Source organism: Ixodes scapularis, unplaced genomic scaffold, assembly GCF_016920785.2.
Source record: "Ixodes scapularis isolate PalLabHiFi unplaced genomic scaffold, ASM1692078v2 PGA_scaffold11__112_contigs__length_91849675, whole genome shotgun sequence".
Classification (NCBI taxonomy): Eukaryota; Metazoa; Arthropoda; class Arachnida; order Ixodida; family Ixodidae; genus Ixodes; species Ixodes scapularis.
The window spans coordinates 69,330,656-69,345,122 of NW_024609837.1; the positions used below are offsets into that span (position 1 = coordinate 69,330,656).

Here is a 14,467-nt window from a genome sequence, read left to right on the forward strand (position 1 = left end):
TCTACTAAAACGTAAGACATTGTAGAGCCCGGGCAGGATCGACAGGTTGGAGCAAGCGGGCAAACAAAACGAGTCGAGAGCGATCGTTCATGAAAGCTCGGCGAAGCCTCCATGGGCGAAGCGAAGTGCGAAGCTGCCGAGCGTTCGACGCTTCGGCAGCTTCGGCGGCTTCGGCGGTCTTCTGATCAAGGTTGTCGGTCGGTTGCGTGTCACATCTCTAACGTCAGCGGTTTTATGGGCTCACGTCCCGAAATCGTTTTCTCGTGCATAGATTACTTTTCGTATTCATAGATTTGACGAAATAGTGGTATCCGAACGAACTTTACGTCTTTTGACCGTACTTCTGTCTGCACGTCAAAGCTTTCTGACGTACAGTCAGAGACAATCAATGTACAGTCAGAATCACCACCAGGACATCCTTATGGCATTTCGCGGCGGCCGACTGCCACCAGGAAACCATCAGAAAGCCGACAAGCGGGGTCTGACTGGAGTTTGACTGTCGGTCAGAGTAACTTGTTGGCCAATCAGACATGCTTGACGTACAGTCAGGCACAGTCAGCGGTCCACTAGAAAACATTGACTGCCAAGCAGCGTTACATTGATGGATTTTTCCTTCGGGACATCTCTACCGTCAGCGGTTTTATGGGCTCACGTCCCGAAATCGTTTTCTCGTGCATAGATTAATTTTCGTATTCATAGATTTGACGAAATAGTGGTATCCGAACGAACTTTACGTCCTTTGACCGTACTTCTGTCTGCACGTCAAAGCTTTCTGACGTACATTCAGAGACAATCGATGTACAGTCAGAATCACCACCAGGACATCCTGATGGCATTTCGCGGCGGCCGACTGCCACCAGGAAACCATCAGAAAGCCGACAAGCGGGGTCTGACTGAAGTTTGACTGTCGGTCAGAGTAACTTGTTGTCCAATCAGACATGCTTAACGTACAGTCAGGCACAGTCAGCGGTCCACTAGAAAACATTGACTGCCAAACAGCGTTACATTGATGGATTTTTCCTTCGGGGAGTAATTATAAACCACTTCCAATTATCGATTCAACTCGAAAGCTTATTGGGCACGTGTGTTCTTTAAGTAAGAGTGCCTCGGGGAAGAATATATAGTGGCATTTATATCTGACGTTTTTTTTTTTTATTTTAAAATGTCATTTTTTCGTAATTCGCGAGTGAGTGCTTATGTCCTTTTCCGCGGTCAGTTCGACCTTTTAAGAGTAGGCTTACAAAAGCAATATCCGGGTAGAACATATTTTATAACGAAGGGACAGTAACGTCGTTTCGGAGCAAGGCGATCCACCTGACTTGTTATTTTCATTAAGCTAATATGAAAATTGTCAAGATATTTATTATTCTGCACAGACTATCATGTGAGTGCTCCCGTTCATAAATTGTATAGGTAACAACCTGTGTACATATTACTCACTATTTTCTCGCTGTTTTTAGGACCGATTTTTTCTTCTCATTTTTAGTATTCTGGATAGTAATGTCTCTCAGGATATCGAAAATTGGAAGGTTTAACAACGTGTTTTTGAAGGAAAAACAGGGCTAATGTTTGTAACCGATATATGCATGTCTTTATCAAATAAAGACGGTGTGGTAAAGGCTGGCAAAACTATTGTGCGCCACGTCCTCGTGGAGACCCGGACTTCATAAAATGTATTCTATATTCAGTCTCCATCATGTCCTATCCTCTTGACTGCTGACCGAAAATCACCCCAACGATACTATTTTCTAGATAGGATGCTCTGGCTTTTGGTAGCTGTGGTCCGCGTTTCAAGCTTGGAAGGCAGCTGAATATCGATATCTTAAAAAATGCACTCATCGCTAATCGGAGGAAATAGAAGTAATGCCAGTCTGTCAACTTGAACCGTTTGGGTTTCAGAACAGACCCCTTTCGAGTATCACGTGCGGGTAATTATACTTCGTTTCAGCTTCGGTCCGAGCGCGGCCGATGTTATGAGCCAAAGGGCCAATCAAACAGCGTAAAGAGCGCAACGTCATGGCGTGCTCTCTGCGCTTGATAGGACTAGCCGGCGGAGGAGCACGCACAGAGAGACGGCGAATACAGGTCCTATCAACTGCAGAGAGCACGCCGACGTTGTGCCTCTTTCGCTGTTTATTGGCCCTTCGGTTCATAACATCGGCCGCGCACGGACCGAAGCTGAAACGAAGTATAGAAGCTTGGAACCACTGCACAGTAGCGGAACAACTGACATCGTGAAACTGTCGAGTCATTTTTGTAAGATACCGAACGTCGGAGCGCGGCCAACGCTAGGAGACGACGAGTCAATCACACAGCATCGAAAGTGCAACGTCACTGAGCTCATAATTTTTTTCTGTGGACGCGTTTTTGCCTTCTGATCCAACCAAAGGAATATACTGCGCCGAGACGTTGCGGTGTTTGTCCGCCTTTGCGCAGGGGCACGGCGGACAGCTGCCAACTGTGGGCAGTCTTTCGGAAGCTTCTGTCGCGGTTTTGTGACACGCCATTGAAATTGTCTTGGGAAGCTTGTGATAAGTAGCCACAATTGTAACTCGTGACGTCCTGGCATCACGGAAAGGAACCATAGGGGCTCCTTCACACAGCCCTGTTTTTCTTTTACGTTACGTTGTGCTACGAAATCTTACCCCAGTGAAAAGTATTGTTTCTATAAGAACAATTTTGGTTTAATAAACGCGAACGATCAATAGGATCACATAAGAACATATGATAACCATAAAATAATGTATAAGAAGCTATAAGTAGGGATGTCGCGAACCTCCCGAAGGTCGAATTCGGCAGTTTGCGAGCATTTCAAACCTCCCAAGGGTTCAATTTCGCTAAGTTTAGAACCTTCGAAGCTGCCCGGATTTGAATTTGTATAGTCCGAAGTCATCGAACTTTTAAAATTTCGAATTCGACGGTTTAATTTTTTTCTTTTTTTTTTTACGATTGAGGTTTGCAAAAGTTGTTAATTTCAAGTTTGCTTGAGAAGCTCAAGCAAATTCGAAATTATGGAAAACTTCGAAAGGTCGGATTTTTTTGGAGCCTAAGCTCACTAAGTTCGAAGTGTCCGAACCTCACGAAGACAGTAGATCACGAAAATATTGCGAGCTGAGCTCCTGAGATTTTTCAACGAATTTTACACGCGCCGTAAAGCTTATTTAGTGTTCGCTGGTGGGAAAGACGACGCTCACTAGGCTATTTCTCTGGAGGTGCATGGATCGAGGGACGGAGAAAATACTGGTTCACAGGTGAAAATAGAATTAACACAGAACTCGACACAGCGAGAGCGAAAACAGCACTCAACGACTAAACTCGATGCCCCCCAAAACGCGGTTCAACAGGCTCTCCGGATGCATTCTGACCTTGTTTACCTTAAAGATACTTCATCAAATATAAACAAGGCTTTGTATGTACGCTGGACAGCGTACAGTCAACCTAAATGCACAAACCCAAACACTAGGTACGAAATTCGGTTCTCAGCTCGAGCGCTTTTACTTCTGTCTGTCTGTGCGTGTTTTCTTCCGATGGAGCGGCGATGGACAATGGGCTAGGCTCGCTAGTCGAAAGGCTCCTCCACGGTATGCCACGTGCACCGTCCATTTGGGAGAAGGGTGCCCCAGATATACTACATTCATCACACTGCCTTCAGCCAAACTTCAGCGCAATTTTTCTGCCTTTGCCTACAAAAGCGTGCACGCGCAACCAAAGCTCCACGGAAATCAGCGAGCTGGCGCTGAAGGCAGAGCTTCCCTCAGCGATTGCGTCTCTCGCTTTGCTCGCTTTCCGAAGCTAAAACACACGCGTGCTGGGCTGTGGAGATCGCACGCTGGGCTGTGGTTTTGTAAGTATTAGAATAATGTGTACACCATTCCAAGCTAGGGTGCCCTTATGTGCACTTTGCTTAGGGTGATAAGATTGTAGTACACGATGCGCTCTCGAGAAAAATACAAATCGCCGGTTACAAAATGCCGCTGTGGCACTGTCAAAGCCAAGAGTTCGTGCCGCCCGGGAGACGCGCGTTTGCTTGCGCTCAAGAGCAAAAAAGAAACAAAAGCGTCAGGAACAAAATGGTCAGACGTCTTCACCCTAAGCAAACCGCACATGAAGGCACCCTATTCCAAGCAACAGCCCAGCGTGTGCTGTTCTACAGCCCGGCGCGCGCGTATGCGTCGCCCGAGAAAGCGACACAAACAAGCGCCATACGCAAAATCTTTCCAGGGGCTTTATTTTAAACATATATAGACCATATAGCTAAAAAAACGCTTCTGTCAAGTGCCATCTTCAGAGCTGGGCGCAGAAGAGTCAGCTACCAGGCAACCCCTAAGTTTCTGCCGAAGAACTGGGCTTCTTAATTGGAAGTTTTAACATTTTCTTCCCTTTTAATTTTTCAACAAAGTTGTAACGCTCGAGCCATTTAGTTCAGTCGAAATGCCAGGCTTTGTAACTTGCAATATGTTCTTTCTTCATGACCACATTAGTTTGCGTGCATGTACACTGTATTTTTAGAGCTCTTACAGGGTTCCGATTCTTGGGTGTGGAACTGTAATATATATATATATATATATATATATATATATATATATATATATATATATTCGGCTCCCCACAACTTGAAGATGTCATTTATATATATATATATATATATATATATATATATATATATATATATAAATATGGGTGATTTCATCTCAACTCAGTTTCGGATTTAGGGTCGAATTTTAAATTTTGACGAAAAAAATATATGTTTTGGGGCAATTCCTATAGACCGTTCCATTAGGGTCATAGCAGAGAGGATAAAAAGATTTAAAAAAATGCGCTCCCCCTCTCGCCCGCATCTCTTCTGCTCCGCCGATTGGGCTGTACCTAGCATCCGGCTGGCGTACAAACTCTGTTTAAAATCGCGTCATTGTGGTAATTTGAAGCGCAGATGCGCAGATTTTCGTGTGCCAGTTATCGTGTAATACTATGCTAGATAAAAAGACTAACAAGGTCCGATTGCGCTGTTACCAGAGCAAATAAAAAAAAAAATAGGGAAAACTGTGTCAGACTGGCCGGTCTCTCCGGCGAAAAGTAAATCCGGTTGCTGTACCTTTTTTACTATACAAAGTTCGTACTGGTGTAGGCCTTTAGCGACCATGAGTGGAAGTCTGAAATAATAAATAAAAACGTGCTCTCCTGCCGCAATACACGCAGTAGTTGAGGGTAGTACTGCCGGCTGACTCAACTGCTGTTTAAGTAACGGAAAAAAGATATGCTAGTTGATCATTTACCGAAATAGAACAACAGAGAGCTCAAAGCTCATTTTGGAGTAGCCATAACTATTATAAGAGCGTGATCCACTTCACAACGGCAGCCATGAGCGAGAGCTTGATGTTCCGTACAGCCCGCCGTACAGCCCAAAGATGGAGGATGGCAACCTCCCGGTTTGTCGTCTGCTAGCGGAGTCGGGCGCGTGCCCTCTCTCTCGTTTTACCCCGCCGAACCCGCTGAATTTCCCGGATGTATGGAGAGGGCGCTGCTGTCGAACAGAATGGTGCCGCCCAAAGAGCGCTAATTGGAATGGTCTATAATAAAAGAAGAGGCAAATGGCAATTTCGCCGCATCTTTTGTTCTCAAGTTATGGACCGTTGAAGCGGCCAAGGTGGAAACTGACTTTTTTCCAGCTTATCGGAGGTGCCATATTTCACTCCATCCCTTTTCCCAACTTTTTACGGTACATCAATATAAGTTTTTGGAACACTCTAGACATAGGCGTTTTCATGCTAATTAAGCGTCTGGGTCATAAATTTCTTAATGATGTTTTTTTGTTTGCCAAACCGCCTCTCTGCGACGATATTTGACGAAGTTCAGCAAGCTGTGCTGTGTGACCTAATCAACATATTTTTATAATCTTTATATCACCGTAAAGCTCTGATTAAGTTCTTTGTTTTGAGTATATTATCAATATTTTGCAATAAGGATATAAGCCGCTACATGTGTCTGAAGAACGAAAATTTCGAAAAACTGTCAAGTTTGGAGTCGATTTTCTAAAAAAACAAAACCACTTTGTTTCTTTTATTTTTTTATTCACAGTTAATTAATATAGTAGTCTATCAGAAACTACCAACAGAATTTGTAATATATTGTTTGTATGGCCGCTATTAAGACTCGAATCTCGTGCTATGACCGTTTTGAACGGGATTTTGCACAGGCGCTCTGCTGAGCAGAAGTTTGGCCTGTGTAAGGTTTTCTATTTATCGTTAGCAGTTACCTCAATATCCAACCATAAACATTAATAAAATTTGGAGTGGTGTGCTCAAAAGAATTTACTTCGAAGTCAGTATTCACAAGTGAGGGCACCCAGCGCTTACTTCCTCCCAATACGCGGAATGCGGATCGTTAGAGAATTCCTCTGGGGCCTTTTGCTTTCGGCTTTCAGTTTGAAATACCGAATTTGTCATATTTTCTTATGTCAAACAGATATGCAGTGCATATACATATGTACGATTTAGTATTTGACGCTTAGGAAGCACGGTTTCTTTTGAGCGCGTACGGACTCTTTGGTAAAATAACGAGCATTTCGTAGCGTGTAAGGCCTCAAACGTATTAATCATGTGTTTAGGTCTAATTTCTATTTTCAGTGATTCATGCCGGGTTTTTCGACTTTTTCCTCTTGACTTAAGTTTGTCCGGGAGTCTAGATGTTACGTATCTTCCCCGTCAATACATTGGACGAAGATCACACACCTTGCAAATCACGCCAGTGCCAAGTAAATAAATATTGTTAGAATAAATATTGTTGCTTCACTCGCTTTTATTCTCAGATATTGAGGTAAGTACTAGCATTAAACAGAAAACCTTACATAGGTGAAAATTCTGCTCAGCTGAGAATCTATGTGAAGTCCCGTTCAATACTCTCACAGCACGAGATTCGAGTCCTAATAGCGGCCATACAAACAATATATTACAATATCTGCTGGTAGGTCCCGACAGACTATTATATTACCTAACTGTAAATAAAAAATGAAAAAATAAAAGGTGGGTTTTTTTAGAATATCGACTTCAAACTTGCAGATCATTCTTTAGAAAAACTTGCAAGTTTGTAGTCGATATTCTAAAAAATGGAGAATTCAACAATTTTATACGTTCATTAAATACAAATTATTATTATTTTCTTGCAATCATAACTTATAAATACGTACGTTATAGATATTTTCTCCACGCATTGCCATTTGCAAAAAAAAAAAAAAGAATATTTCAGAAGAACGAGCAGCGTTAACCTGAACTCGCAGCCAGACAAGCGGCCAAGTGATCGGGAGCTTTCATATGCAGCCAGTGTTAATCATAGCGACGCAAAGTGGTTGGGAAAACGCAGGGCAGGCGCTGAGTCGCACACATTGTTAATAATCGCCTATTCCCGTTATCGCAGTGTTTGTGCACAAGGCACAACTCGTATGCATGCCGAGGCAATGATTGTCACGAGCCCAAATAAAACGCTCACGCGCAGCGCCTTTTAGCCGGATTTAAATACCGTCGCCTCGGGTATCGCAAAGATTAATGACAAGATCCTGGGGATCACATTGTTGACAACGGAAATGTGCGATTCCCACAGCTTCGCCGTCAAGTTTTTTCGCAAAAAAGAGACAGAAATAAAACGTAAATTTTTATCCTTGAATTTATGCGGCGACAAAGAAGCTTTTTTTTCAGTGGCCCTGCGTTCGAGCATATTTGGGTTTCACTTGTGCAAGTAAGCTTGTGTAAGGTCAGACATAATCCTACCCAGCACCGTTGCACGGCAATTTTAACGTCAGAAATACAGAACGGTGAATACGAATAAAAATACCAACTGCTCAGCGTAGGAACTCGACTTCGAGGAGCCTAGGCAAATTGTGAAACTGACCTTTTGCCGAAGGGGCAACGTTGCCGAGTGTCCATCACTGATCACTCACCTGCCATGCTACGCGTGTGTCGAACCCGCACCTTAGCGGTCGCTGAGTCGCGGCTTCGTTAAGGCGTCGACAGTAGCTTTAGCTTATTATCTACGTAGATAACGATCTAAAACAAGATTAAAGACTTGTTCCTTGCTATGGTTTTATCGTGTAGATGTATTTCAATAATCTCAAAACATTTTATTCAGCACCGTGAACTGGTTAGACACGTGATGCTGTTGCGGTGCGCATTGTCAATGCAAAATCACGCTACTCATACTTGCAAAATATGTGCTATATCACGAACAATAGGAGTCTGGACAGTTCGCCCCTCTATATGGTGCGAGTCTAAACGTTCTGGTTTACAAGCTAACGATGGAATTCAAAGTTTATATCAGAGTCCCTTAATATTTTCAAAACTGAGAGACAGTGGTTATTGTGAAGAGAGCACTTCTTCAAAAGGTACAGATCTGGAGCAGACGCACATGTTGTGCTACTACATTCTGAACACATAGGCTTTTATGTGAATGTTTCGGGAAAAAGACTTTCCGTAACAGGAACACTGTAGATAAATTAATGTTTTATTGGGAAAGGGACCCATAGGCCCCTTTGAACATAATATCTAATGCCCAACAGCAAATTTAGCAAAGTAATTGCCCGAACATCGTCTGCCTCCGGTATTTTGCCAAAAGCAGTCGAGGCACGATAATATTAACACGCAGTTCCGAACTGTGTGGTAATGACCATCGTGTGTTACAATGTAAAAATCTATGTTAATAAGCGTTAACATCTGTTAACATGTTAGCAGATATAAATACGTGTGTGTTAACGTGTCAACGTGCAGTGCCTAACCTACTGTGCAGTCTTCTCTCCTACGCAGTTGAGGTGGAGGACAGAGGGAATCATTAACGCAGAGCTCCTCTCCCATTCCCCGCCTCTAGCAAAAGTATAGCGCAAAAGACTCGAAAAGGAACAGTGTCTCTGTTCTGTCACTTTCTTCCTTCATGCAATTGTTTTTTGCGTTCTAAGTTTGCCACGAATACCGAACTAATCCAACAGTCAATTTTGATTTCGCCACCCCGCGTACCCTTTTAAAAAATGCCATGAACCTCCCCTTTTTCAAAAGATTACCTCATCAAGTAGCCGCTGCGCGAATTCCAATTTATAATAGTGACATAGGCCGAAAAGCTAGGACAAGAAAGTTAGTGTCACACAGGAAAGGGCTTAACGTTCAAGTGAAGTTTATTAGAATACACACATACAAATTGTAAAGCTACACATGTGCAGAGAGGATACACTTCGATTATGAACCCCAAGAAGCCCGATCACAGTGTTGCATGACTGAGGCTTGACCGATAAACGCATGTTGCTTATCGGAAATGGGCAAAGAAGGAGCGCTGACACTGACAGTCAATCCCTGTGTTTTAATCATGAAAGCTTCATGTAAGTCACGCTCTAGTTTTCTTCTAAAGCTCCCACAACCTTAAAAAACCTTAAAACCCAGAATCTTTAAACAAAACTAGAGCGTGATGTACATGATCTATTCATGATTTAATCACATCGGCCGACCGTCTGTGTCTACGATCATTCTTTAGCCCTTTCCGATAAGAAACATGTCTTTATCAGCCAAGCGCCAGTCATTCACCGGTGTCGTCCAGTTTCTTCGGATTGTTCATCTCAATCCATCTTCTTTGCGCATATGAAGTTTTACCATTTTAGGACGCAGCTCTTAGGGGCCCGTTTCCGGCTTGAGCGGCGTCGGCGTCGGTGTTGCCGTCGGCGTCGGCGTCGCCGTCGCCGTCGGAGTAACCGCGAGGACACGTGACCCCCTCCCCCCGAGGTCGCGTGATCCTTCCACGACACGTGCCCACAGGTCACGTGACCCCCCCCCCCCCCCAAGGTCACGTCACACCCCCCTCCCCGAGGTCACGTGATCCCCCCGACGTCACGTGACCCCCGAGGTCACGTGACGTACCCGAGGACACGTGACCTCCCCAGGTCACGTGTCCCCCATTTTTTATTTGTGAATTTATACTTCGTTTGTGGTTCAGTTCAGACACAGCCGACGCTACGAGCTAATCGGACCAATCCAGCACCGTCAAAAGTGCAAGTCACTGAGCCTTTTCTGATTCTGATTGGTTTAACGATGATAAGACGCATAAGGAAACATGACGACTACTAGAAGGGTGCGCTTTTGAAGCTCTGTGATTGGTCCTATCAGCACGTAGCCTCGGCAGCGTCTGGACTTAAATGGACACTGCAAGGAAAAAAATATTTCTTAAAATGACATAAATCGGACACGGTTTAAAAAACAAATTCTCTCTAAAGAATATTTTGGGGGTAATATTGAGGGACGCCGCTCTAAGCCCCACTCACAGATCAGCGGCCCCGCCCTTTGCTACGACACTGGCTTGGCTGCTCGACCGAACAGGCTAACGAGTGCAGTGTCTCTCTTTCGCGTCATCCGGTGCGTCTAGACTGGAAGGCGAACACCGCCTGCTCGTCGTGCGAACAGACAAGCGGCAGCCTCCGGCATCTTCTGCTATTTCACCACAGCCTATCGTCGTCTGCAATGCCATGAGACGCGGACACGAAAGCTGCATGTCGGCGTCCGTTTTCGCCTCCATCCGTCTGCTATTCATCCCCGCCTGAAAACTTCTTCGACTCTAGGAAGACGCTACCATGAAAGCAGCGTTCTAGCGATTCATTCTTCTCGAGCCACGGTCGGATACACGTGTCTTTCAGCGTGTGTCGATGTACTTACTATGCGACCCAGACAACTAAAATATAAATAAATAAATATATATGCCGTCTTTCCAACTTTACCGTTCTTAATTGTTTTCATTTTTTTCTTCGCATGGCAGCCGCGAGCAAGGTTGGTGAGCGCCGTATTGCAAAATTGAAACACGACGTAGAAATATTTACTTGTGGTAGACCAGGTGCACTGCAAAACTTAAAAGCTGGTCTTTCGAGGCGCCATGAAGGGAACATGCTTAGACAAACCTGATGCGAGCCGAATTCCAGATTGCCTCCAACCAAATGGCTAGCAAATACTGTGCTGTGTAGGTATCCTCCTGGTGTAAAACCATCGTGGCAATCACGACAGTTGCACAATGCATAGAACAGTGGGGCCGCTTTCGGGAACCAACATCTCTATTCAAGATCAACACGCGCAAACAGGGCAGATCAAGCCAGATCAAGCAACATACTTGACGCGAGACGCCAGGCGTAATTACGCCAGACGCGCCACACAAAGAGCTCTTCCGAAGGCGTGTACTTGTGAAAGTTGTTTGCTGCAAACTACGTCGGTTGAGGAGATCTTTGTGTAAAATCCTCGGTGAACGAAAAATGACTAGCACTCCCAAGAATAGACGAGCTTCACGAACTGCGCTCGTTCAGCACTTCACAGCCGCCAGCATCCATATTTGTTATCGTTATTGCCGAAAAGGCAATCGGGGGATACTTTTTAAAGCAACAATGACTTAATCTGAATTAGTTGTTTCCCAAACATACAAAAAAAAATTGGCGGTTAAATTACTATTACGGCACGAAGGTACAATTTCACAACCGACATTTCCCACGCCAATCGTCTCTCCATAAGGGCCTAAAAAAAATGCCTAGTTATCTAATCACCGGTCAGGGCCCAGAGCGGGACTGCCCCCCCCTTTACATTAAATTTAACAGCGAAAATATTACTAAATTTTGTTATTTTTGTAGAAAAGTCGCTGTTTACAAAACTATTAAAAAATCGCATTTTTAAATGTATTTTACATTTTTTTTCTAATAATTGCTTGATTACAAGCTACATTCACGAGCAAAATGGATGAAACTCAATTTATATTTTTAGTGGTATCTTGGGTTTTATAAGCATTTTGATGAAAGCCGCGTCTCGATTCAAGCATTGCTACACACATACATACTGATTCCTTGTTTTCCTACTTAGGTGTATTTCCAGAGGAAGCTATTGTGTTCCCAAGACTGCTTGAAGAAAAGTCAGAAGGAGGGAAGCGGATAGTTTTGGTTAACGAAGACTTGCACCTTGAACTACAAAAAGCCTCAATATTAGCCGAAACAGTTTTGATTGAAGGCTTCTCTGAGAGAAATTTCGCTCTGAGAATGGTAGGTTGTATCACAAAAACGTATTTATTTGTGCTTATTGTTTATAAACAATTGTATTGGAAATAGTAGTAAAAGAAAACTGAGCACTGCAGTTTCTGAATTAGTACGTAAACATTTGATTTTTACAGAGTAAACTGGTACCCCACTATTCGCAGCTTTTAGATTTCAAACATAAAAGCCCAATTGCATTGAGAAGAGATAAATTGGTTGTAGGCTATCTGTCATTTACACTCAGTATTTATAATACCTCGTGTCCAACTGCTGTGAAAGTGCCGATGGCTGTATTGAGGGCAGAAGCTGGTGATTTCTGGAAAACTGCTACATTTGAGCTTGAGTCAAACAAATTTTTGACTAAAATTATTCCATTCTACCTTTTTTTTTTTTTTTAATTTGGGGCCCAAAGTGCGAATATTTCATGAAGAAAATAATCCACCTCGAAGAGTGAAAACATCTGCCGACCGAATTTTTTCGGTGCTTATAATGATAAACATTGCACTTTTTTTTCAGAAAAATGGAACGGAGTTGGAGGAAAATCTATACGAAGACAGAGAGAAGTTTGCTTCAGTGATAATGATCAAGAATGACGAGGGCATTACATTGTTAAAATAGTGGTTTTAGATTAGGTACAATAGATTAATAGCATAATGATCTTATATTGTAAATGACATAAATCGGATGTACTTTTCTTGACGTGCCACACCCTGTACAAGTGAAAGCGTTCGAAGGTTAAGTTTACGAAAAAACGTACGGGACATTGAAACCTTTTCTATACTTAGGAAGTAATTCGCTTTGATTTATCGCGACGGTAATTCATTATCTATTTATTTGCAAGAAAACAGGAGCGCCACTGTACGGCTCATAGCAGATGCATTTCGCACAGACATCCTGTATGGCTGCCGACGTGTGTTTAAAGGGTCAGCTTTCCTAAGCACAGCCTTATACAAAGCTCTTAAATTTGGGATCTGCAGCTGGCGTTTTTGTTACACAAGACTTGAACTTCTAAAAATATACTTGCACTCGCCAGAACAGCCGCAGTAATCTAAATCCCAGTACGTCTACTCGAACGGCCAACGAGCGAACAGCAATCTGATAATAAGAGGAGCTTAGAATTCTTCTGAACCTCTCATGTAGATTTTATCAAAAACTGGCACTGATGCATGCCATCCCGTACCACTGATCTCTCTGTCCTTTTGCTGGATCGCCACAGAAAAGGCTGCTATAAAATAGCCGTGGGTCTAGTACACTGTACCGTGGGTAATATTTCGTCCTTGATGGAATTTGTTTTGGCGAAGGAGATTTTTGAAACCCGGTATCAACGGTGGCCTCATGTTCGAGAACCCGGCAAAATTTCTAGGAAAGCGGAGTACCGGGAGAAAGCAGCGCAGTTCGCATCGAAAGCAGACGCCGGTACGACGTCTGCTTTCGATACTTCTTTCGATGCGATTTTCGATGCATGCAGTGCTGCTTTTCCCCGTGCTGTGATTTCGTGAAAATTTCAATGGGTCTTCAAAGATCAAGATACCGTTCACGCCGGGTTTTAACAAAATGGCTCGTCGAACAGTTTCAATCGAGAACGAAATATAACCCACGGCTATTCTTATGGCAGCCTGCCACCACAACTGCCACAACGCTGTCTGCCATGGATGGATGATAGTGGCTGCACCAGCTGTACATTGGCTAGAGGTAATATAACTCTACCAAAAAGGTGGCCGCCAGTGGCCGCATTCGCGGAGCGGGCAGACACGATCCAGCAAATAGACATAGAAATGAGTGTCCCGTACTGACTTCCGGAGCACCGAACAGAGGGGCGAACGCAGACTCCTTCTACTTTTTGTAAAATCATAAATGTTGGTGTTACTGTTTCGGCGAATAAGCATCACTTTACACAAGGCAGGATGATTTAAAAATACCCGCGTATATGCCGGTTTTGGGCGAAGTATAGACGAGCGGACTGTTGGCAAACAAATTCGCCAGGTGTGGGCACTGCGCTTGAGCAGAAAGCAGATTCGTGTGAACTGAAGCGTTCGCGCATGCGTCGCACCGACTACGGGACCACGGGAGCGGCGGGACGTCAAAGCCGCGTGTTGGTGTATATAGCCGTGTGTTTCAATGTTTTGTTCCGGAAAAAGATTGATACGACCAAGTACCTACGAAGCCACAAAGAAAATGCAAGACTTTTACAACTTCCTGTAATGCCGAATTAGAGCCGAGCTCTCGAGGACGAGGAGGCGAGGGTATGGGGGGGGACGGTATGCCCCTCCTCCTCATCCGTACCCTCTCCTCCTGCCTCCTTATCTACTTTTCCCGTGCTCCTCGCCTCTTCTCCTTTTCCTCCCTCTTTCTCCTTCTCCCTCCTCCCCCTCTCCCTCTTTATCCCCTCCTCCTCTCCCTCCACCGTCTCCAACCTCCCTCCCGCGCGGTGGGCTATGGAAAACGTCC

At 44.1% G+C, this 14,467-nt stretch overlaps 1 protein-coding gene across 1 annotated transcript in view; it reads left to right on the forward strand.

Moving 5' to 3' along the window:
• Positions 1-1,341: 1,341 nt before the first annotated feature.
• The window catches only part of LOC115332219 (venom metalloproteinase antarease-like TtrivMP_A), a 49,877-nt gene continuing 36,751 nt past the window's right edge, over positions 1,342-14,467 (forward strand). The window contains exons 1-4 of the mRNA XM_040208883.1: positions 1,342-1,384; positions 11,853-12,028; positions 12,536-12,627; position 12,942. Of these exons, the coding sequence (XP_040064817.1) occupies positions 1,342-1,384; positions 11,853-12,028; positions 12,536-12,627; position 12,942 (312 nt within the window). The remainder of the gene's footprint in view (positions 1,385-11,852; positions 12,029-12,535; positions 12,628-12,941; positions 12,943-14,467) is intronic.